The sequence below is a fragment of the Typopeltis vanoorti genome, chromosome 2, assembly GCF_054136105.1.
Source record: "Typopeltis vanoorti isolate ZY-2024b chromosome 2, IOZ_Tvanoo_1.0, whole genome shotgun sequence".
Taxonomy (NCBI): Eukaryota; Metazoa; Arthropoda; class Arachnida; order Uropygi; family Thelyphonidae; genus Typopeltis; species Typopeltis vanoorti.
In genome coordinates, this window is record NC_143550.1 from 95,745,955 (window position 1) to 95,771,073 (window position 25,119).

The 25,119-nt window shown below is 35.9% G+C and overlaps 1 protein-coding gene across 1 annotated transcript in view; it reads left to right on the top strand.

Moving 5' to 3' along the window:
* LOC150109271 (uncharacterized) overlaps nt 1–25,119 on the top strand; it is a 226,877-nt gene that overhangs the window by 191,826 nt on the left and 9,932 nt on the right. Inside the window, exon 7 of the mRNA XM_090402004.1 lies at nt 16,205–20,653. Coding sequence (XP_090258130.1) covers nt 16,205–20,653 — 4,449 coding nt within the window. The remainder of the gene's footprint in view (nt 1–16,204; nt 20,654–25,119) is intronic.

Sequence of the window (25,119 nt, forward strand, 5' to 3'; positions counted from 1 at the left end):
ATTACATTCTACCGACTGAAGAATGTGTTCTACTTCATCCACATTTTGTTTATTTCCATGTTCAGAAGCAATGCGACTGCTGGGAACAGTACCAGTCTCACGCAGCTTGTTATAAACACTAGTAAACAGTTGATTCACTACTCTGCGGTTAAGAAACAGTTGGTGGTATTCTCTACAATTAGCAACAGGACTTCTATTACAAAAACTGTAAATTAACATCATATCAGCATATTCAGTATGTGTAAAGATGTACAGCACTCTTAACAACACTTCTAACATGAAATTGCATCAGGTTATAACTGCTTCTTGGTCACATCTGATTCAGAGAGCTGTACATGCAAACAAACAGCTTCAAACAGCAGCATCTCCACATCTGTTGACAATATTGGACACATGTTCATATGAAATTTTTTACTCGGAATAAGAAGACTTGGTCAGAGCATTTCCTCCTGAACCCCCCCTGTGTGTGTGTGTGTGTGTGTGTGTGTGTGTGTGTGTGTGTGTGTGTGTGTGCGCGCGCGCACGCGCGCACATACACACACACACACTGAAGATCCAAAACGTTAGCCACCTACCTAATATGATTGGTCCTCCACGTGCTACCCAAACAGCTCTAATCTGGTGAGGCATCAATGCTACAAGATTGCTAAAGGTTTCTTGTGATATCTGGTACCAACATGTAACCAGCAAATCCTTTTAAGTCTTGTAAGTTACATGGTTAAGCTACCACAGTGTGGATGTGCTGTTCCAACACAAATCACAGATGCTTCATTGGATTGATGTCTGGAGAATTTGGAGGCCAGAAAGTCTTCCTCATATTGTGTGAACCATTCTCGCACAATACGACTGTGTGGCATGGCTGATTATTCTGCTGAAAGAAGGCACAGCACAACTAGAGGGGAATACTGTTGCCATGAACAGATGTACCCGGGCTGCAATGATGTCTAGATATGTGGTAGATGCTACAGTTTCCTGCACATGAATGACTGGACCTGGGGTTTCTCAGCAGAACATTGCCCAAATCATTACACTGGCTTTGTCCCACAGTTCATCCTGGTGCCAACACTTCCCTAGATCAACGACACACACACGTATCTGGCCATCCACATGGTGCAACAGGAAGTGAGATTCATCAGACCAGATGACATACTTCCAATCATGCAAAGTCCAGTTTTGAGGTGCATTTGATGGTGAATCAAGGTTAGCATGGGTACTCGGAGTGGTCTGCGGCTATGTAGCCACATTTTCAGCAGGGTTCAATGTACTGTGTGTGTGTTGTGACTACACCTGTCATCAGCATTCAAATTAAAAGTGTGTGACAGTAACCCTTCTCTTGGCTCGTACCTTCTGAGATAGCCTTCACTCACCTCGAGCATTGATGAGCTGTGGTTAGCCCACACCCTGCTGATGGCTCATGGTTTTTTCTCTCCTCAGACCACTTTTTACATGTACTCACCACGGCTGACTTGAGCACCTCATAAGCCTTGCCGTCTTGGAAATTCTCTGATCAAGTCATCTGGCTATCACGATTTGGCCTTTGTCAAACTTGCTTGAATCCACCGCCTCTCTCCCTGAAGAACAAGAATAACACTGATTCACAGAGCTCGGTGTTATGACTGTTTCATGACCTGCACATGCAGGCTCGTTTCCCTGCAGTTGCTTCAATTTGTATGAAGACATGCTGGTCATAATGTTTTGGCTCTTCGGGTATTCAGGTGATATAATAGGTTTTCACAGCTATTGTATATTTTAAGGAAAACACTTATGTGACTATATAGCCAAAAGTTAAATCAGAATATAACTAATTTATTTTTAAAGGCACAACTAGGTTCTTCTTTCTAGAAAGACTTCATCAGGTGCATAGTACATAAAAGAAATGATACACAGAAAAACATTACTTTGGTATATTACTAAAGTTATAAATTTTTAACAGATTGCTCACATTAGAATGGAGTCGAAGAATAGCTGTGCTGTTGTTCTTGTACACAAGAACGTGATCTCGAGATTTCCATAGCTGAATAGCAGTGGAGTGACAATTAGAAAGGCTGTGGCTGAGGTTGACATTAAGATGAACAGGATTTAGTGCAATTTCTGTTGATTCTAATAATTTTCTTTCAAGTTGATCATGGCATTTGTAAATAATTTTGGATCTATCCCAGTTTACTGAGTGTATAGTGGACTGATGGTCATTTTGATCAGAAGAATTAAGCACATGACTGGATAAGGCTGTGGCCCTGGTTCTACCCATGTTCTTTGATATGAAGCTCAATTGATTTTTCTGTTTGTCCATAATATGAAGAATTACAGCCACACCAAAAATAGTATGCACCTGAATATTTCGAACTGTTATGTTTAGGTCTTACTGGATGAAGCCAGGATCGAAGCTTTCTATAAGGTACAAATTTTGTGTCTTGGGGATTTTTGCCAATTTGTTAGAAATAGAGCTGATATACAGACTGATATAATCCTTTGCATGATTACTCTTTTCGGTATGGTGTTTAGAAGAATTAAACAAGAGTTTTGAAATTATCTGCGTATGATAACCATTCTTCTGAAAAATTGATAAAAGCAGCTTCAGTTTTTGGGTGATCTCTTCACCACTGATGAGAGTACGTGCACGAATTCCTAAAGTAGAAATAATGCCAAACGTTTTAGGTGGAAAATGATGGGATCTGTGAAGATATCTGTTGGTATGTATAGGCTTTCTGTAGAATTTTAGTTTTCCAGACAAACAAGTCAGTTTCACATCAAGAAAAGGAAGCAAACTATTCTAGTTCTGCTGTAAATTTTATCCTAGGGTGTGGGTTGTTAAGATGATTCAGGAACTCTTGGAGTGAATCTGGACCATGGCTCTAAATCAAGAAAACATTGTCTATATATCTTTTCCATAATCTTGGTTTTATGGAAAGGAGTTTATTGCTTTTTTCTTCAAAATCTTCTAGATATATATATTCATTAGTACAGGTGATAGAGGGTTGCCCATGGTTAACCTATAATTTTGCTTGTAGATTGTGTTTCCAGAAATGAAATATCCTGAATTTATTTAGATAATTTATCTAAATTTATAATAAGATTTTTTTAGATAATGTATCTTGTAAAAGAACTAATACCTCTTCTCTGTGTACGTTAGTAAACAGAGAAGTGACATCAAAGCTGGCTAAGATTTGATCTTCTTGTAGCTATATGTCTTTAATCATGGAAACAAGGTGTTTGAAATTCTTAATGTAAGAATTAGAAGAACTTGTAAAAGATTTAATAATTTTGCTAGATGTTTGGATAACTTATAAGTAGGGGAGTCAATTCCATCTACAATTGGTACATTAGTAAACTTAGTGGGGTGTTTTCTTTGTGTATATTTGGAACCTCATACATGGGAGGGATGTGGGGGATGCAGAAACTGGAGAGATAATCTTAATACCCTAGAGAATTCAAAGATAGTATGAAGTGTCTGTATGTGGTAACTCCATTTTGTAATAGTATTCTTTGGTATCTAGGATAACTGTTGCATTTCCTTTTTCTGCATTTCTGCAGGTAGGATTATAATATTTTCATTTTTTTTTAGTGCTTGGAATTCTGCTTTGATAACATTACTCTTGGGTGATTTTGCTTGGTTAATAGTGAAGATAGACTCTAATCACATTAATTTTGCTTCTTGAGGTGGAAGGAAAGAAGCAGCCTTTTCACTTTTGATAATAAAAGTTCTTTAGGAATTTATTTTTATGGCTACTTTGCCTTTACTTCAAGGGAAATTGTAAAGTTAAAACCATTGCTGAGAATACCTGTTTCTATGTTTGAAATTGGTAACCAGACTTATTGATTATGATCTTGTTCAGAGGACGGTTATCCCTTGGTTTAGATAACTTTTCTAAACCAAGAAAATAAATTAATTTGAATTTATTTCTGTTTTGGATGTTAGTGGCTTGAGAGGTGAGCATAATCTTAATGTGTCACCAAAAGTTATTTTCTACAATTTGTTCTAAAGAGGTGGGTAAATAAGCTCTATGAGTATTCAGTTGAGCTACAGACCATTTGGTGTCAACAATTCATTCTTGGAGAATTTCTCATTTTATCTTATGAATCCTTTTTGCACATTTAGTTTTGATGGTTTCTTTTAAATTTATAAACTTTAGGAATATGTCATTGAACTTACAATGTTTTAGGAACACCAACTTGTTTATAAGAATAGCAGTCTTCTTTGTAAATCTCTGATATTTCTGTAGGTGGCTTTGTCATAAAGGCTAGAGATTTCATATAATAGGTTTTCATGGCTATTGTGCATGTTTTAAGGAAAGTCACTTATATGACTATATAGCTAAAAGTTAAATTAGAATACAACTAATTTATTTTTAAAGACACAACTGGTTTTGTCTTTCTAGAAGACTTCATTGGGTGCATAGTACATAGAAGAAAAAAGGTACACGCATGAAAAAAAAATTACTTTGGTACAATTAAAGTTCTAAATTATTAATGGATTGCTCACATCAGAATGGATTTGCGGACTAGCTGTGTTATTGTTTCACACACAAGGATGTGATCTTGAAATTGCCATAGCTGAACAGCAGAGGAATAACAATCAGAAAGGCTTTTGCTGAGGTTAACATTAAGGTGAACAGGATTTAGTGCAATTTCTGTTGATTCTAATATTTTTCCTTCAAGTTGATCATTGCATTTGTAAATAATTTTGGATCTATTCCAGTTTACTGAGTGTATAGTGGACTGATGGTCATTTCGATCAGAAGAATTAACCACAGGACTCAATAAGGCTGTGGCCCTGGTTCTACCATAGGTGATACTCTGAGATGTTCTTTGGTATGAAGCTTGGTTGATTTTTCTGTTTGTCCATAATGTGGAGAATTGCAGCCACACCAAAGATGGTACACACCTGGATATTTAAACTGTTTTGTTTAGGTTTTATATTGTATATATAATTAATAAAATAGAAAAAAAGTTCACCCATGATACAAATGTACTATAGGTTTTCAAAAACCTTTGATGGGAACCACATGATTTCTATTCAGGACACGTTCCACTGTAAAGATTTGCTCAAATTCACATGGTGAGAAGATTCGAGAAATAAAAGGCTTTGACTATGTTATTGTTTATAGTGATATCATTCTAATTCAGGACACAGAGGATTTGAAATCAAAAGTGGTCATTTAACTTTGAGCAGGATAAAATGTAATATTATATTTAAAAGAAAAGCGTGCAAGAATGTTTTAAAAGAAATCAATGTTACATAGCTTTCAGGGGTAATTCATAGGCTCAAATACACAAATATTATTCAAGAAAAAAAAATGAAAGATTGAAAACAAAATCCAACCCTTGGAAACTCTGGAAAATCCTGAATTTTTTTTTTTTTTTTAAATCATTGATTCAACCAGAGAGACACATGGTGAGGTTCTCTTCAATGACAGAAAAATTAAAACTATATGGTGGACTCCAGAAGTTAAAGAGATGGTCAAGAAAGCATATCAGAAGTTCTTTTAATGAAGTCACCTTGTCCTCTGGAAGAATACAGAGAAAAATGCAAGAAAGAGCAGTGTGTAAAACTAGCTAAAAAAATCATGGTAAGAGTTTGGTAAAGATATAAAAATTATATATTATAAAGGTGGAAAAATATTCTGGAGGCTATTGAAAAAAAAAAGAAAGTGGAAAAAAGAGTACTGCAAAAGGAATCAGATGATAAAGGCGACATGAAAGCGGAAGATATAGAGTAATTACTTTGAAAAGTTGCTAAATGAAACAAGCAATGACAGCAAGGTGATTTACAAAACAGCAGGAAGCAGCCAGGAATATATATGAATATTGAATTAGAAAACACCATCAAAACCCGTAAATATGGAAAGGCAGCTAGAGTGGATGATATCATCATCAAATTCCTGATCTGAATCCTCGGGGGGGGGGGGGGGTGTATACAGGATAATTATGATAGTACAACATGAAAAAGTTACACATCACTAACTTCTAATCAACAATTTTCCTTCAAATTTCTGTTATTTGTCAAGACTCCAACATAATTGGAGTCTTGACAGATTATCAGTTCTTATATTTTTGTCTTCTAAGGCACTTTTACCGTATCAATCCATCTACTTCTTCTTGGTCTTTCTCTGCGTCTTTTTCATGCCACCATGGCAAAGAATACTTGTTTGCTAATCTTTCCTCTCCCATTCTATTTAAGTGACCATACCACATGAGATTAGCTCTACTAACACATTACTAAATGCTAACAGTGGCCAGTTCTTTCCTAATATCCTCATTTTTAATATGATATTGCCCTTGATCTATTGATTCCAATAATCTTTCTCAGAACTCTCATATCTGTGGTCGCCAGTCTTTTTTTTGATCAAGTGTTTTATTTCTAACCCAGCTCTCAGATCCATAAATTAAAATTGGTACAGCTAATTTAACATTTTGACTAATTTCTTTCTTATTCCATATAAATTTATTCAGCTTACTTCTTACCATACCAGTTTTACTAATTCTGTTGTCTATTTCCATATTTAATTTGCCATCTTCACTAATAATTGTGCCTAAATAGCTGAAATGTTTTACTTGTTCCATAGGTTACCATTCAAGATATGGTGGATGATTTCAGTATTTCTGCCTATTTTTATTGTCTTTGTAATTTTATTGCTGATTTTCATACCAAATTGATTACAATAGCAGATGATATCTGACTAGAAATACTGAAATATGGAAGTAGAAAAGTTTTACAGCTTTGCACTACACTGCATAATCAGAAGGCTTGGTGAGAGAGTCAAATTCCAGATAATTGGAATAGAGTTCACATAGTGCCCATCTATAAAAAAAAATAAAATGTGAGAATTACAGAGGAATTTTGTTATTGAGTTTCTAGTAAAATTTATGTAAGTAAACTTGAGAAAAGGAAGCTTGAAGAAGAACAAGCTAGGTTCAAGCCCAACAGAGGTTGTCAGGATCAGATTTTCACTTTAAACAGATAGTTGTGAAATGGGAATATAAATTTTGCAGATGTAGAAAATGTATGTGATGACATGCCAAGAAAGAAAAAAAAATGCTGTTCAAAATGCTACAGTTAAATGTGTAAATGAGATTATTTACATTATATGAGCAATACGTAGTCTCTATTTGAGCTGTAAGTCAGCATTTAGAATGAAAGGAGTTGCAGGAAGATGGTTGGATGTTAAATCAGGTGTGAGACAGCAGTGCACATTATTTCCACTGTTGCTGAAATGTGTGATCTTTATGGATCACATTATGAAGGAAAATGGTATTAAACCTGACATGCTAATCTCAACTCTTTATTTTATGCAGATGATGTTATAAATATGGTACAAGTCTGCAGAATTCCCTGACTAAATTGAATAATTGCTGTAATAAATTGGTATGAAAATCGGCGATAAAAACGATAGACAATGAAAATAGACAGAAATATTGAAAATATGTCAGTTGGATCCTGAATGGAGAACCTCCAGAACAAGGAAAACATTTTAAGCTATTTAGGCACAATTTTTAGTGAAGATTGCAAATTAAATGTGGAAATAGACAACAGAATTAGTAGACTTAGCAATGTTAGTATGGTAGGAATTCAGTTGAATAAATTCATATGATTATAGAGAAATCAAAGCATTAACTGCTGTATACAAGAGAGAGAGTTTTAACTTATGGATCTGAGATTTAGGTTAGAAACAAAACATTTGATCAAAGACTGGAGAGCACAGTCTGAGAAGGCTTGGGGAGTATATAGATGATATCAATGACAGTACCATATTAAAAATGAGGATATTAGGAAAGAACTTGACATTGTTAGCATTCAGTAATATGTTAGCTAATATCAGTTGGTATGACCGCTTAAGAGAGGAAAGATTACATAGAAATATAAGAATCTTTATAGGACTCATGATAAAAGTTTAATGGAGTGAAACATCACTAGGAAACAATTTACAAAAAAGTATTTAATGCTTCTAATATTTCATCTCAGTTACAGAGACATTTACAGGGAGTGCAAAATGAAGCTTGTAACACACACGTGCACGCTCATAAAGGCAGCACAAAACTAAAATGTGGACAAGTCAGTCGCTTAGGACTAGAGTCCTAACTGGGTGGGACACCCTTTATGGACACCTGTCAGTAGCCTAGGCTGTAACTGGGATCTCAAAGTATTAGTGTTTTCCATATTTTGGGAAGTTTTATGCAATCATATTTATTATTATTACCCAAGACCCCATGGAGTCAAAGACTCATCTGGGAGGTCCTTTTATCTCACTCATACACACACAGCCCATCATACCATGCTCTAAACACACTCAATTCTCTGCAGACACCATCCTCTCAGGCAAGGCATTCCAATCATTCACAACTCTGCATGAAAAAAAAAAAAAAAAAGAAAAAAAAAAAAAAACCTGCTTCTCACTCCCCTACTCACATCTGCTTTATACGGTTTCCAGGGATGACCTCTGGTTCTCTCTCCCCTGATCTCCCACTATTTTCTGTAGAACTTCTCCACCATTGATCCTATAACAACCCCTTACCAACTTTGTAGGTCTCTGTCTCCCCTCTTCCTCCTGTCCATCAGACTCTGCAAGTTGCATCTTCTCAATCTTTCCTCATACTCGACATTCCGGAGTTTAGAAACTACCTTAGTCAGTCGCCTCTGGACCCTTTCCAACATCTCTTCGTCCTTCTGAAAACCAGGTGACCAAATCTGGGCACAATAGTCTGTGTGGCCTAATCAAAGCCTTATACAAGGAACTAGAATCTCCCTACTTCAACAAGTCAGTGTCCACATCATTTCCAGAAGCCTTTGTGTTGTCTTCACAGTTTTGGCTATGTGTCCCCTAAATTTCAGATCTTTATCCACTATCACCCCTAGATCTCTTATTTCCTCCACCTCTGACAATATATCCTCACCAAGCATAAATTCTGCATCCCATTTTTGTTTTCCAATTTTAAAACCTTACATTTTGCAACTTTGAACTCGCATCCCCATTCCCAATCACTCAATTTATTCAAGTCTTCTTGTAAGGCCACAACATCTTCTCTACTCGTCTTGGTTCATCCTAACTTTGCATCATCTGCAAACAACTGAATTTATTTAAATTGAGCTGATTTTTAAGAGCAGCAGCAGATTCTAAAAACAGTCTTTCTTTTCTGAATTTATTGTAATGGAGCATGGTCTTTTTCCAATTCATTTTGTGAGCTGTATCCAAAGTACAGTCTGCAAGGCCGGATTGACCATAGTCATGACTGCAGGTGCATTTTTTATGTTCTTCCATTTGGATTGTAGCTGATTCTTCTGTCTATTCATAGTATGCCAACTTGCAGGAACAAGGAACTCTATATCACTTCGAACTGAGGGGGGGTGTCTTTAGTGGAGTGGATAAGGGTGTCTAGTTTTAAGTGGGGGCTTGAAAGTGGTGCAAAGATTGCATTTCTTTAAAATTCTGGATATTTTTTCTGATATGCTTCAGACATAGGGGATGGTGATAGCATTACTAAAATCTTTCTGAAGAGAAGGTCATGGATTTGTGGGGAAGGATTATTTTTTTTTTGATATTGTGGGAACTGTAGCCATTAGATAGAAAAATGTGGTAATATGACTGAGTTCTGTTGCAAGAGAAGTCTCATTGGAACTAAGGTTATAAGCTCTATGGGTTAGTGTTTTTCTAATAATAGTCTGGCCTTTCTAGACACCTTGGTCATTGCCTACCTAATGGTCCTTTTCAGTGTCTCACACAGGCAGATGCATTCACAAACTTTCCCATCATCCCCCCCCCCCCCCTCTCAACAATATTGTGTCATAAAAACATTAACAACCTGTCTAACAGACCATAGGTAATGTTTGTGAATGTTTTTAAGTGGTAGACAAATTTCATTGTTTATTGTGAAACCACCACCACCACTTTACTTATTGGTGGACTAAAGCAGTTTGACAAAGAGTTCCATTTTTGGTTTCTAGAACAGAATTTCTGGATTATCCAACTCTTTGATAATCTAAAAAAAAATTGATCACTAGTTGGAATATGCAGATTTGGTTTTGCTTTGATCAGATCATTAAAAAGTTGGTATCGGCCAACTGAAGCAGAAAAATTCCCATTATATGCATCATAACAAATGCAGTGAAGCAGAGAAAATTCTTACCCTTATATGTATATAAATTTGAAGTGTAATAGTCATATTATAGCCAGGATTTTTACAGGTCAAAGTACTTCCCAAGAAAATATACTCTTCTTTTCACTCTTTTACCCTTGCATAGGCAAACAAAACTTTGTGGATAAAATTATCCTCACAGCTATGTCACTTATATTTACAGAGCAGTCTACTTCACATCAGGTTTCTGCCTTTTATCTGAAAATGCACAGCACAGCACACTGCCATGTTATGCATGAAATCCTCTGGTATCATGCTCTAGTTTTGAATCTTACTGTGTGAAAAAAGTACAGCAGCGTCCCAGAAACTTTGAGTGATCTAAATAGATGGCTCTAAAACTCATCACTCATCCTGGATGTTACTCAGTTTTGGTCCTGCCAGACGATGCTGTTCCAAGCAAGCTTTAGCTGTCTTCATTAATAAGCAGTAAGTAATTCACCATACCGAACCCTGGCTTAAGCCACCAGTGCCAGCAAACCTACTTTTAGAATAAGTATCCTCTGATTGATATTCTAATAGGGCTTCATTGGGGACAGCCAAACCTGTAGAGATACTGAGTGCTCAGTATTTCTATTCAGCATTCACCAGCAGAAGTCATATTTTTCATATATAAGTAGTAAAGTGGCATATCACCACTTTACGATTACACTTGACAGCAAATTTATACTTTTGTTTTCACCATTATTTTACCTAGGCATAGATAAACAAAATTTCTATATGCACATATATTTTTGACTAGGCTGTTTTTATATAGAGATCAAACTGACTCTACATCACATTACTTCTTACATCCCATAATGCATAGTATGCTTGAGAGGGAAGTGTTCTGTGCATTATGGTGGAACACTTTGAGAAATGGAAAATGTAATTCAACCGACTTTACATCAAGTTATGCTGTGCATTATGAGCACATTATGAGTACAGCATAACTTGATGTGAAGTCAGTTGCTCTCTATATACCAGTAGTTGTGAAGATATTTTTACATGAAAACTTGTTTTTTCCTACACATTTATGTGAATTCAATCTATAAATAGATGTAAACCTGTAGTACATTAATACTGTGGGTGCATGAAGGGTTAGATAATCTGGAAACCAGTAAATTATATTTTTGACAAGAAATTATATTCTTGTTTAATCTTTTATCCATCTGTAAGCAGACAAAGTTTGAGTATGAAGTATCCTCACAATTAGGCTACTTGTATATAGGGCTGTTGACTTCACATCAATTGTCTTAATATTCTGTAACGAAAAGAACACTTCCTTTCAGACACACATATATTGCTATGCTTTACAGAAAGGATGACTATCCATCCCACTTTTGATCTTTATTGGGAGTCTCATCAGTGGGAGCCCAACCTAGGAAGATATCAAAGTTGAACAAATGCAGAATTCATATTTTTCCAGGTAGCAAAAAAGGTTTATCACCTTACTGTTAAGATATTCTGGATCAGAGATGGTTGTTTAAAGTTTTTCACTTGTTTACAAAGTAAATGATATTTGACAGATTATTAATTGGTCTAGGTAGTGACCTTTCCTCTAATGTATAGCATTATACACATATGAAAGGAAATGTGCCTTGCATCATGGGATGTGAATGCCTCTGTGTACTAACTTAGCTGTGAAGATACTTTATGCACTAACTTTGATTGCAGTATTAAAAAAGAATATGATTTCTTGTCTAGTATAATTTGTAACCAAGCAAAAAAAACTTTCTGCAATCTGGAAATCCTGATTTAGAGACTTACTGAACTCTTTCAAACTTCACATTTCTAATAAGCAGAGCATTGGTTTCACATTGGATGAAATATCACTGAAAGATATTCAGAAACATTCATTCCCACATGGAATTTGAACCCAGACCGGTTAATTGGAGATGAAGTATGCTTAGCTACCCAGTCTCAGTTGAGTAAAATGAGGTCAAAAACATGAATTAGCTTAACAATTTCTTGTTAAGATTAATAACAAGATAGTTATAATAGAAGAGTGAAATAGATGAAAGAACAGACAAGAAGAGATAAATTTTTCATCTCTCCATTTATGCTTATAGTTCCTTTACAGTTAATGAATTGCACTCCCAGACAAATAGCATTAGACACTGTTTGTCACATAGCCATCTTTTATGTGAAAGGCACTCAGCAAGGATTGGCTTTTTTCCCCAAGTTTAAAAAATTGGCTTCTTTTTTTCTGTCTGCTGAGCACAAGATTCACCTATGATCTCTTCCAGGAGTTTATAAGGATTCCTTACTGGTGTAATTTAATTACTGAGAGACTGGCTATCTACAGATATCAGAAGTAAAGTCCATATGGAATATCTCATTTTAAAAACATGGGAAGTCGATCATGCCTCGATTATGGATATGATAAAATGGTAACATGTTCTGCATCATATTTGCTTCATATTTTTGTAAGATGTTTTTTTTTTTTGTAAAATTTATGCAATCATTGAATGCATGCCGTGAGATCATGACATAGAATTGTGTTGGTAAGAGTGCAATGTGATTACTGTTAAAATACGTTATATGAGTGGGGAAATGATGGGATGGTGGTGGCTTGGAGGATTGAATTGAGAGCCAGTGATTGAGGGAGTTGTTTTTTTACAAAACACAAATTATTATAAATATTATTTCTGGAAAATTTTCCATGCTACTCTAAATTAGTATTAATTTTTATGGCTATTTTGCCTATTTTTTTAAGGAGTACGCATTGTATAATGTCATTGCTTTTTTTTACTTAATTTATTTAAGGCATTATTGATGTTTTAGAGACATAGATAAATGAGAAATATATGGAAGGAATAATTTTGGACATACCTTTGTAGGATGTTCGAGGTTGTCTTCTTTTGGAGCAGCATCAGGCATATAACTATTACACATTATACGCCTGATGTGTAATCGTTATACACCTGATGTGTAATGTGTAATCGTTATACGCCTGATGCATATAACGATTACATATTTATATAACTAAACAAATGATTTTCAGTCTCAAGGATATGAGAAGTTGTCATCTGCAGTTGGAACATGTGAAACTTTTAAACAGCAGGTTCACACTGCTCTCAAGTGGTACTCACAATACTCTTTCTATAGTATCTCATGTTTTTTGTGTACATAATCAATTTTGTAGTGCTTTGTAACATAAGTCACCATCAGTCCTCTGAAAATGCTACTTAAAAATTCCTTGTGAAATCTAAGTAAGTTTTAGTTAATTACACTTCTAATTTAAATTCCTGTTTTCTTTTCTAATCAAACTATTTTCAGTTTTCCCAGTGAGTAAGATGATGTTTGTCATTAATGACTCAAGTCATCTTTCACCCCCAACTTATTTATTTTACCTGTTTAGTCTTTTTTCATTAACATGTGTGTTGATGTGGTATGTCTATAATTTCTCTGCTTGCTCCACTCTTTCATTGATGCTTCTCCCTGTTTCTCAGACAGAAACCTCGAAGTGTGTATAACCTCATAACATCCAGTGTGATATCTGATTATCGTGTTCCATAATAATATGTATGTAATTTAGGCTAGTATAGGTTATGATTTGGTTATCTAAGTCTTAAATTGTCATCCCATTTTCATTGGTTACTTTCTGTTTGAATGCTGAGGATCAAGCACCAGTGTGGAAGTCCTAGTGAAAGATCCCTTAATGCATAGCATTATACATCTCCTCAAGGAGATGTGCTTTGCATTATGGGAGATACTAAGACACAAGGAGTGATGAGAGCTTGGTCCACCTTTACCACGAGTTGCCTCAGTCCTGAAGATACTTCAGGCACAAACTTTGTTTGTTTGCTTACACTTGGATAAAGGATTAAACTAAATTTATTGTAGTCTAACCAAGTGGGAAAAAGCTTCCAACATCTTTCTCTAAATCCAGAGTAATTTAATAATAAGGTGAGACACCTTTTGGCAACTCATATAGGTAAATATGACTTCTCCATTGCTTCCACCTTAGTATCACCACCTCTGGATCTCGCTCCCACTGACGAGACACCTCAATGAAGGTCGAAACCAGTCTAGATAGTGGCCCTTCCCTTAATGCATAGCATTATACAATCCTGCAAGGAGATGTGCTTTGCATTATGGGAGATACCAAGACAAGGAGTGATGAGAGCTTGGTCCACCTTTACTACGAGTTGCCTCAGTCCTGAAGACACTTCAGGTGCAATAAAGGATTAAACTAAATTTATTTATCCTAGTGAAAGATCTTTTCCCAGTTATATCCCATGATTTTATAAAATAATTTTAAATTAATTTAAATCATAAGGAGTATTATAGCTATTTCTCTTGAGGTTACACATAACTGGATTAAACCTTGAATGTCTGAAACCAATAAAATTGTATTTAGGCCATCACAGTGTAGGAATATGATAAACTTTCTTGGCAGAAGTCCATTTGGTCTGCTGGAGCCAAATTTTCTGCTTTCACATTGGCTGTTTGTTAATTGCCTCAGATACTTTTCCTAGCCAGACAGGCTGCAGAAGTCTATTTAAAAGTGAACAAATGTAGGATGGGGCTTAGATTTTAAGATAGGATAATCCACATTCCTTTGGAGCAAAAGCCAACTCTGTGTAGCAGTTGGCATAACTGAGTGTTGGATGAATATTATCATTAGATGTAATATTGCCATATAGTTTATAAGAAGCTTGAAGTGCCAAAAACCATATCAAGATCATTGTTTCCTTTTCTTACCATTTCTTCTAGTATGCAGAATGAATGAATGAAATTTTTTTAGCTTCACAGATAACCCAGATTTTTCAGTCTTCTAGGATACATTTTTAAAACATTTATACTGGCAACGTGTATACTAGACCAAACAATAATGGAAATAGCCAGGAGACTTCCTGATCAACTAATTAGAAAGACCTGGTTTGAATTCTGTCTGATGTGAATAATCTTTATAAGGACTTTTCAACTGAAGGTGAGTTAGCCATTCTCATCTAGAGGTAAGAGTTTCTTCACTGAAAAATTTGGGTTTTTCATTCTTCAAAATAGACAAACTGTCCTGAAGAAACACACATGGTTAACAGATATAATACACTGGCCTCATAGCCTTAGTTGCTTTGGCTGCATTTCCAAATGATCCAACCCAGATAACCTAGCAAATAATCTTACTATGCTTGAAAAGACTGTGTAGTGGAAGACACAGCTAAGATCATAATTTGTAGAAAGTTCATTGAAATTTTCCGTGTATGATTTACAATCACTAAAATGTTACCATTTTCTCTAACAGATGCTGTTAGTCTCCATAAATTAAAATAACGATAATATTTTTGTCACTTTATCTTGACAGAAATATTAAAAAATGACATTTTTATAATGTAAATTTTATATTAATGTTTTCTTCTGAGAGATGGTTAGATGAGAAATGCTGAGACAAATAAATGATTATAAGTTTTCCCCAAAGCTTTCCTTCAGAATTTTAAATCTAGCTTAATGATATTAATTAGACATGAAATGTCTAATCAATTATTTAGATAAAATGTTGAATCCAAAGTTTACTATGGCTTTCTATTTTTATTCATTGAATGTGGAAAACAAAGGTATTCAAAATATGAAAACTGATTTCAGAAATAGAAGATTCACTATTTATTACTTAATGAACAAGCAACAACAATAACCAGTATTGAAACATTTTTGTGGTGAGAGATGCCAGAGGGTAGGAAGTTTTCTTTTTTGGGGGAGGAAGCAAGCATCTCAACCATTCATTCCTGAAACTTGTATTTATAGAATGTTAACAACAACGAAAGCAACAGTATCAAAATATGTCTTTAATAATTGTGATACTCTTTTGGATACTGTTTAAATTTAATTGGTTCAATGTGTATAAACTCCAATTTTCATTGAAAGTTAGAATTCATATGCACGATTACCTGATTGTTCATAAGTGGTGTTTAGTTTGTTGGCATTAGTAAAATTTATACTGATTTAATTGGTTTGACTTTGCTGCCAAATCATTAAAAATATCTAAGATCAATAGAAATTTGTGATAAAAATATTTTTATCACAAATTTTTATCACTTTTCAATACAAAAATATTTGTCATTTGCAATTTGTAATGTAGTGTTAATTTATCTTTTAGTACCATCTTGCTCTCTTGCCTTTGTACCTGGAATTGTATATCAGAGGTTTAACAACTGATCTGAGTAACCTTGAAGCTGCTCGTCAAGTAGAAGCACATACTGCAGCTCTGGAATTGGAGGTCCATATGGCAGCAGTATATACAAAACTTGCAACTCTTTTTATCAGTGTCGATAGTGATATTGCACGTGAATGTATGTTGAGTGCTTTTTCACTTGAACCAACACGAGAAAGATTAGAATTATTAAGCCAGATATCTCAACAGTTGTCATCTAGTTCTGAAGAGAAAGATAACGGTATGGAACAGAAATTAAATCATATACCAGATTCTTTTGCTGAGTCATTGAAATTGTTTTCTGAACCTGTAACTGTTACTGAAAAAACATTAATTGCACCTCAGATATCATTGAATAATATTAACATTGCAGACTCAGTGTCACTTAATCCTTCAGGTATGCAGAATTCTTTAGATATGTCATCTGAAAAAGTAATCGATAACAAAATTAATAGTCCATGTCTTGGAGAAAACCCAAAACAAGATAAAGAATCTTCTGAAGAGAGGTCCCAAATAGATGAAGAGCAATATCTTGCAAAGAGCCTCAGTCAAAATGAAGAACTTGTCAGAGAAATCAACAAACAAAATGAAAATAGTTCTCTTGGAGAAAATGGACAAAATGAAAAAAATTATGTTGGAGAGAATGAACACTGTCATGAAAATGATTCTAAACAAGGTGAAATTGTTAGTGAGAAATCACAACTGAATGAAGGAAAGACCCATGTTGAGAACACTGGGAAAATTGAGGAGACGTCTCTGACTGCCACTGATAACAAACAACATCCATATCCAGAAAAATCTGAATCATCACAGAGGCAAGCAGGCTGCCATTCTTCACCATCACAGAATGAATGTAATGAGCAATCATCTGTTCTAGAAAAGAATGATACAACTGATTCAAAGTCATCCTGGCCAACATATCATTATCCATATGTTCATCCTGTGTTAGACAACAAGTTGGAATCAATGTCACCTGATATTTCTAAGGATTTTGTAATTGTTTTAGAATGCATTAGAAGTAGGCTTTTAAGGTGTTCTCGAAATTGGGAAGAGATGGAAAAGATTTGTGAAGACTATTTAGAAACTATGTCAGCTTTGAGAATTATGTTCCTACATTCAAATTTGTATGGTAGTGCAGACAGTGAAACAGATTCTATATCAGATGAGGCTTCGGAAATTAGTGGTGAAAACCATGAAGAAGACTATAGTGTATATAAAGATTACTTAGCTAACAAACTGCCACTTTTGGGAAGATACATAGCTTTAGGAGCAGGTGCTAATTTTAGAAGATTTGTAAATATATCTGATATGTATTTTTCAAATTTGCAATATTGTGGCTTTCCTAATCAAGATGGACTACTCTCTTCCCAACTTGAAAAGTTAAAGTATAGGAAAAAACATAAGAATCATAAAGAAAAAGATACTACTAAAAATGGAGCAAAGAAAAAGACAAAATTTGAAAGAACTACTGATCTTGAACTCATAAATGAAAAGGAACTACAAAAAAGAAAGAAGAAAAAGAAGCGGAAGACAAGAAGAGAGAAAGATCATGATACAAATCCCAAAAAACATCATTCTAATAAGGGAAAAAATGGACAGCTATTATCAAAAAATAAGAGAAAAAAGAAGCGACTTAAGAAAAAGGTAAAAGAAAATAAATGTCACCATGATGATTCACTGATAGATGGAAGTTTTAGTTCAAAAGAATTTGCTGATATGGTCAGTCAGCATGCAAAATTATTATTATCAAAATTTCAATCAAATATGGAACCAAATAACCCATCAGGAAATAGTCAGCCATATATGTCAACTTGTGTATCTTCCAGCAATGCTGCTGTTGCTCTTGCAAACATAGTAACTGATAGGCATTCAGAAAGTTTGAAAAAAATAAAAATGAAAAAGAACATATCTTCTTTAAATAAAGATAGAAAACATAAATTTGTCAATCGTAGACATTTGAAACAATCCAAACTAGAGATCCACAAGAGATCAAAAAAGAAAGAATTAAAATCAGAATCTAAGAAAACTAAAAAGAAAACTGTAGAAGTTTTGAACAGTCCAATTGATTCAATTACTGGATCTTTACTTCAGCTTGCAGATGAACATTCTGTCGAACATAATGAAGATCCAGCAGTATTGCTTGGTTATCCTCATCCTGTTCAATTTTCTAGTATGAGACAAGTGCAATCTCTTCAGATTCAGAGTTCCTTAACTGTTGATGTACGTACGAGTGTTACTGCTCTTCAGAGTCTTGAAGCAGCTGCTAATAGAACTCTTGAGTCATCTAATCCAACACAGGTCAAATTATCATCACCGGTGAGTACTGCACCAGATGTGGTGCAAATGCAGCTTGTACTTCCTGGCCAGCAGCCAAACGATACTGTTATTGCTGTTGCCACTCCTGTTTCTAAAGAAAAGTTTATCCAGAAAGAAGTTTCAGGAGTTTCAGCACCATCATCATCCTCGGCTAGTCATGCATTATTAAAATATATGTGTGCCAAAATGGCCTCCCAAGAATGTAAAGTTTTATCAGTAAATCAGTCTACTGCTTGTGTTGTGATGCCTAATGCTGCTTTATCTACTCCTTCTAGCATTAAAAATAAAGGAGGAAATAGGGAGAAAACTTCAGCAGCTTTTGAGAATTCAGTTTCTCAAACTAAATCTACTATGAAGCAAGTCCACTCTAGAACGACTTCTTCATCAGGTATGCTAGTTGGAAGGATGATCCCGGTTCTGAATAAAACAAATAATGACCTTTCCACAAACCAAACAGTAATGAATATACCTCCTGCTTCTGCAAATACTTCACCTGTTGGATTGATTCCAACTTCTAGTAGTGTAATGGTGCCAGTTTCAGTTTCCACATGTGAAAAAACAGATGTGTTGCAACATCAGTCGCAACCACCACCAGCCCAGCACACTATGACTGCACTTACAATCCCATTTCCTCAGACTCTTCAAAATGGAGGGGGCAAAAAAGTTTTTACAGGAAAATTAGTCATACCCATTGGAAATTTAAACTGTTCTAATGTTAAAACAGTTAGTGCAAACACTTATGGTCAACCACAAGTCAGCACTGGTGAACCTGGCCAAGGAAGCCAAGCTATCACCATACCTGGACTTATAATAGTTAAGGGAGGAACTCAGAATAAACAAATGACAACAAATCAGTTGCAGAAAGAATCTGTGCCTAGGATGTCTATACCTTCTCGAAATCAGAAAAGTGTAACATCTGTTAGAAATCACACTGTTGAACTTCCGAAAACTACTTCAAAAGGTACAACTAAACCTCGTACTACTACTCAAAAAACACTCCCACCAAAGGATAAACAAAAGGTTGGTAGAATTTTGCCATCTTGTCGACAGCCTCATACAAGCAAAATTACATTGGCAAATTTTGATAGGCAGATGCATTTGCCATCTAGCACATCTGTACCAATACCACATTCTATGCCTTCATATTCACACATCACTCCTGTATCTACAGTTAGCTGTAACAAAGGAACTGCTGATTGTAGAGTAACAGGTCCTGTCAGAGCTTCTAATATAGCTTCATCACTTGCTGTTAATTCTGCTCTATCAGGAAATTTGCCTTCTTCTGCTGTAGCTTCAGTTGTTCCTTCTGGATATTCAGGTCAGGCTTCTGCAGCTTTAAATAAAAACATTGTAGTGAATGATAATACTGTATCTGCAACTAATACTGAAATTTTGCAGAATCAAGGAAATTTAAGCACTAATAATTATCTTGTTTCCTGTGCATCTGCACTTCCTAGAGATCAAATAAAATATTCTGTCATCCAAAACATTGCGGGTGTTGATGTCCAGCTTTCAAACCTTCAAGTGCTGCATGCTAAACAGAATTCTACACCAGGACTGCCTGTTATTAATATGTCAAACAACAATAGCACAGGAGTTGCAACAGATTCAGAAAAAATGGTGATTTGCAAACCATCTGTAGCACTTCCATCTGCATCAACTTTGAATACTTCTGCAGTTCCATCTACTGCAGCAACTATCAGGACATCATATACAGTGGCACCAAGTGTTTCATCGCAACTACATCCAAATAATTTAGTAGCAACTGTAAATAGTGCAACTAAATCAAGAAATTCAACTCTTCCAGTATCAAGGTTACCCAACCCAGCTGTTTCTTGTGCACGCACTGGACAAACTCCACAATTAATTGTAGGCAACAGGTTAGAAAACTATAATAATGGTACACAAGTGACATCAGGAACAATAACAGCAGCAGTAAATACACTTCCTGTTAATAGTACAGAAAGTCCAGGACAGAATATGGAACTTCCTACAAGGTCTTTATCATCAATCAGTGATGCTGTTAGATTTAGCCTTATGGTTATGGATGATGCTGCTGCTGGAGGTGTAGAAAACCAGGTAAGTCATTATGTAAGATGAATGCAAGATGCTGCATTTACAATTGTATAATAAATATTATTATTAGACACCTCCAGGGAGTCCAAAGACTCATTGAGGGAGGGCACCTACTCCACAACTCTGCCTCCTCTACTAACTGACCGCAACTACACCAACGGCATCTATTGCCGACCACCACTAGTATTTCCAAAGACAAACATCCATGCCCAAGGCAAAATTCGAACCCGGAGCCTTTTGGCTACCCACTCGGCCAGCAGGCTGGCTGAGTGGTTAGTGAGGCATTTCTGTTTACTATTTACATCTTGTTTTGTCATGAAAAGGGTTGGTTTACAGCTTGCACTTTTTGCTGCATCTGCTTCTTTGTGCTTCTTCTCAATTACCACCACATATACAGTAGAAAATTCAGTTTTATAAACAGTGCATAAAATTTTACCTTTTAACATTATGACTTTCAGTTAGGAAAGGGAATCCTGGTTTCAATGTTTCCATGAAACTGTATTTTTGCTTGAGAATCTCATGACCTATTTTAAACAAATCGAATTTATAATTAATTAATAAACCCTTCAAATAATGTTAGAGTTTACACCAACATGTCAGTGCTTTGAAAAACCAAGCAAGACGCATCAGGTTACAGCCAAAAGGAATGTTGCATCCAATATAAATCTTCTACATCAAGATCACCAACAGCAAAGAAGTATGGGAAAAAAATCTGGAAAATAAATGCCAGATAAGATATACCACTCATGGACTCTCTATCCTTGAGCACAATGGCTGCTGATCCAGCAGTGATTGCCAACATTCCTTATCCCCCCCCCCCCCATGTTCTTTGCACAAAAAAGCAAAGTGTGAAAAACAAATTCAGTTTTCTTCGAATGGCACAGAAGAATACAACAGGCTGTTTACCAAAGAAGAAATTAAAGCTGCTTTACTTAAATGTTGTCTAACTACTGTTGGACCAGATAATGTCCATTACAAGATGGTAAAACATCTGCCAACATCGTCCATGGATCAACTGTTGCACCTTTATAAGAGAATTTTCTGTGAGAGTATATTTCCAGATACAGGGCAGAAGGCAATTATTATTGCATTTCCTAAGCCCGTTAAGGCTCCAGAATCCCCAAATAACTAATGCCAAATTGTTCTGACCAGCTGGTGCAAAATTCTGGAAAAAAAAAATAGTTAACTCTTGTCTTTTATGGTTTCTGGAGAGAAGCAATTTTTTTTTGCATTCTACTACTGATCTTATAGTTCAGCTGGAGGCATCTATTAGAGGTGCCTTCCTAAAACACAATCATCTAGTATTGGTATTCTTTGATATGGAAAAAGTGTGACACTGCTTGGGGAATATGGAGTACTGAAAGACCTACATAAATTTGGTCTTTGAGAGCATATCCCTCTTTTTATCAAGAACTTCTTATCTAATTGAATCTTCCAAGTCTGAGTAGGAATTGCTCTCTCTCAACCATATAACCAACAGGAGGGAGTCCCACAAGACTCAGATTTGAGTGTAATGCTTTTTGCAATCAAGGTCAACTCAGTAACAGAACAACTTCCTCCAACAGTAAGTAGCACTTTATATGTGAATGACTTTATCTTTTGTCATTCATGTAACATAAGGGTCATTGATCATCTCTCAAATGGGTGTTTGCAAATGGGTTTACACACAGCAGAAGACAGCTTATGTAATTGTCCTAATCTCCGACTATGACAATCACCCAGTTACTTGAGAAGTCAAGTTCTTGTTATTGATATTTGACAGCAAACTCGGTTTCCTTCCTCACATATGTCAGTTATGAGAAGTGCTATAAAGCAGTGAATATTCTATGCACCTGTTCTTACATCTGTTGGACTGCTAAGAGATGTTCTTTGCTTCATTTGTAGAGAGCATTGATAAGATCAAAACTTGACTATGGGTTCCAAATTTTTCCTCTGCCAGGGAAAGTACAATGTGATGGTCTGGACTTTGCTGACCGTCAGATTTACAACTGGAGCATTCTTCATGTCCCTACCCCTAGTTTGTATGTTGAGGCAAAAGAACCACCTTTGTCACTTTATTGCCAACAGCTATCTCTGTTATAAGCAACAAAAATAAAATCACTGCCAGATCCATCCCACTTGGCCAACTATTTTTCGTCCGCAATGGAGAATCTGTATAACACTTGAGGCTGCCATAAAACCCTTTGGTTTGCAGATAAAAACTCTCCTTCAAGCTCTAGAGATAGCAACATATAACATAGGTCACATGCCACCAAACACACTTCTACCATAGCAATCATACATGCCAGCATTTAACTTTTCTTTCAGCAGGCTATGGAAAATTTCCATGCCTCTTGTCATCGACCATCAGCTCTTCAAAGCTTATAGAACCGAATGTTCCTGTCTGTACTGAACAGTACAGACAGGAACAAAATTGGAGGACTTAGTTGGATCTTCTGCCATCTTTCCAAATAGCATTATATCTGCACAGATCCCACTAGAGTGTAACAACTTTACAGCTGAGCTGTATGTATAAGAGCTTGCAATGAAATACATCAGATTGTATAGCTACCAGAGGTGCATTGATATATTCAAGGAGCCAAGCTGCAGATACTGAGCTGGGTCAGCTCATTTCTCAAACCTGCACCATACACAGATTGTCAAACAAAAATTTCTCTCTTAGTGGCAGCTATCCCAGAACAGAGAGAGAGAGAGAGAGAGACTGATAATAAACTTTACCAAATTAAGTCTGAAATTAAATTATGGCAGTCTAATATGCACAGGGTTCCAACAATGGAAGTTATTCTTGCTTGGCTCCTCATAGAGATAGCAACATATAATATAGGTCACATGCCACCAAACACATTTCTACTATAGCAATCATATATGCCAGCATTTAACTTTTCTTTCAGCAGGCTACGGAAAATTTCCACGCCTCTTGTCATCTACCTTCAGCTCTTCAAAGCTTATACAACCGAATGTTCCTGTCTGTACTGTTCAGTATACATACGTCCAACTTTCGCTATCATTCTTCTCGCTTTCACTATCATTCATCTTTCTTTGTTTCAGTTCTTTCAGTCCAACACGTCCAACTTTCGCCATCATTCATTCTTTCGATTTTTTTCACTTTCGATTTCTGTGTCATACCATTTCTAGTTTCATTCGTTCTCTGAATTTCATTTCCTTCCGCCACTCTCGCCTCCCTTTTAACATCCGTTACGGTCAAATCGCTCTTTTTCTTTTTTATTGATTTTTTAACATTTTTTCACCTCTCTTTCTCACCATCCTTCTCTTTTGGTTTTGAGGCAGTATGGTGTGAGATAGAGGTGAATAGAATCAAATACTTGGTGGGATGGATGTTGTTATAGACCTGGTAATGTGGATGGTGGTGGTGATAGTGAAATGTATAGTCAAATTAGCCAAGCAAATTAGAAAAGGGTGATCATTATGGGTGATTTTAATTATGGCAATATAGACTGGAATGATGAGATAGCAACTGGAAGTAAAGAAAATGAGTTTCCTGAGTTTTTGAGGGATAACTACCTCAGACAGTATGTAACAGAGGGCATACGAGGATTAAGGGTCTTGGATTTGGTCATCTCATCAGAGGATGTAATTATAAATGAGATGTCAAATCATCCACCAATTGGTGAGACTGACCATGAGGTGATTACCTGGGTGGTTTCCAGCAGTGCGAGGACCCCTGTGAGAAAGGGGTATGTGTGGAACTACAAGTGGGGGGGGGGGTGAAGAGCTCAGGAGACAGCTTGCGGGTGTAGCATGGAATGAAGAGTTAGCTGGAAAAGAGATCAGTGCAGCTTGGGGAATTTTCAAAAACTATCTAGTAGATCTTCTTCTGCAGCTTCTCCCACTTAAGTGGGGTCACTGTTAAAAAAACTATCTAGTAGATGCAATGTCTAAATGTATTCCAAGGGTGAGAAGGTTAAATAAGGTAGGTGTGAGATGGATGCATAAAGAGATTAAGCATGTGATACAGAGAAAAAGGGCATTGTGGAGGCAGCATAAGAGAAGTGGAAATAACCAATTTCATGAGGTCTACAAAGACCAGGCAAGGAGGGTGACTTGATTGGTGAGAGTAGCTAAAGAGAGGTATGAACAGCAGTTAGCTAATGAAGCCAAAAAAAATCCTAGGGAGTTCTTTCAATATGTAGCCAGCAAAAGAAAGAATGATTATGGAAGGACATTGATTGGAGAAAATGGTATAAAGACAGCTGTTTCAGAATGTGTGGTGGAGATACTTAATGAGCAGTTCATAAAAATCTTTCAATCTTGTAAATGTGACTTCATGGAGAGATTGAGAGCAGTTGATGATGGGGAGGAGAGACTGACTGTAAGTGAGCAAGAGGTGTTTGGGGAGTTGAGTAAACTAGATGTAAATAAGGCTGTGGGACTTGATAATATATCACCGCATATTCTGAAGGAATGTGCCAGAGAGTTGACACCTGCCTTGACATATTTTTTTAATAAGA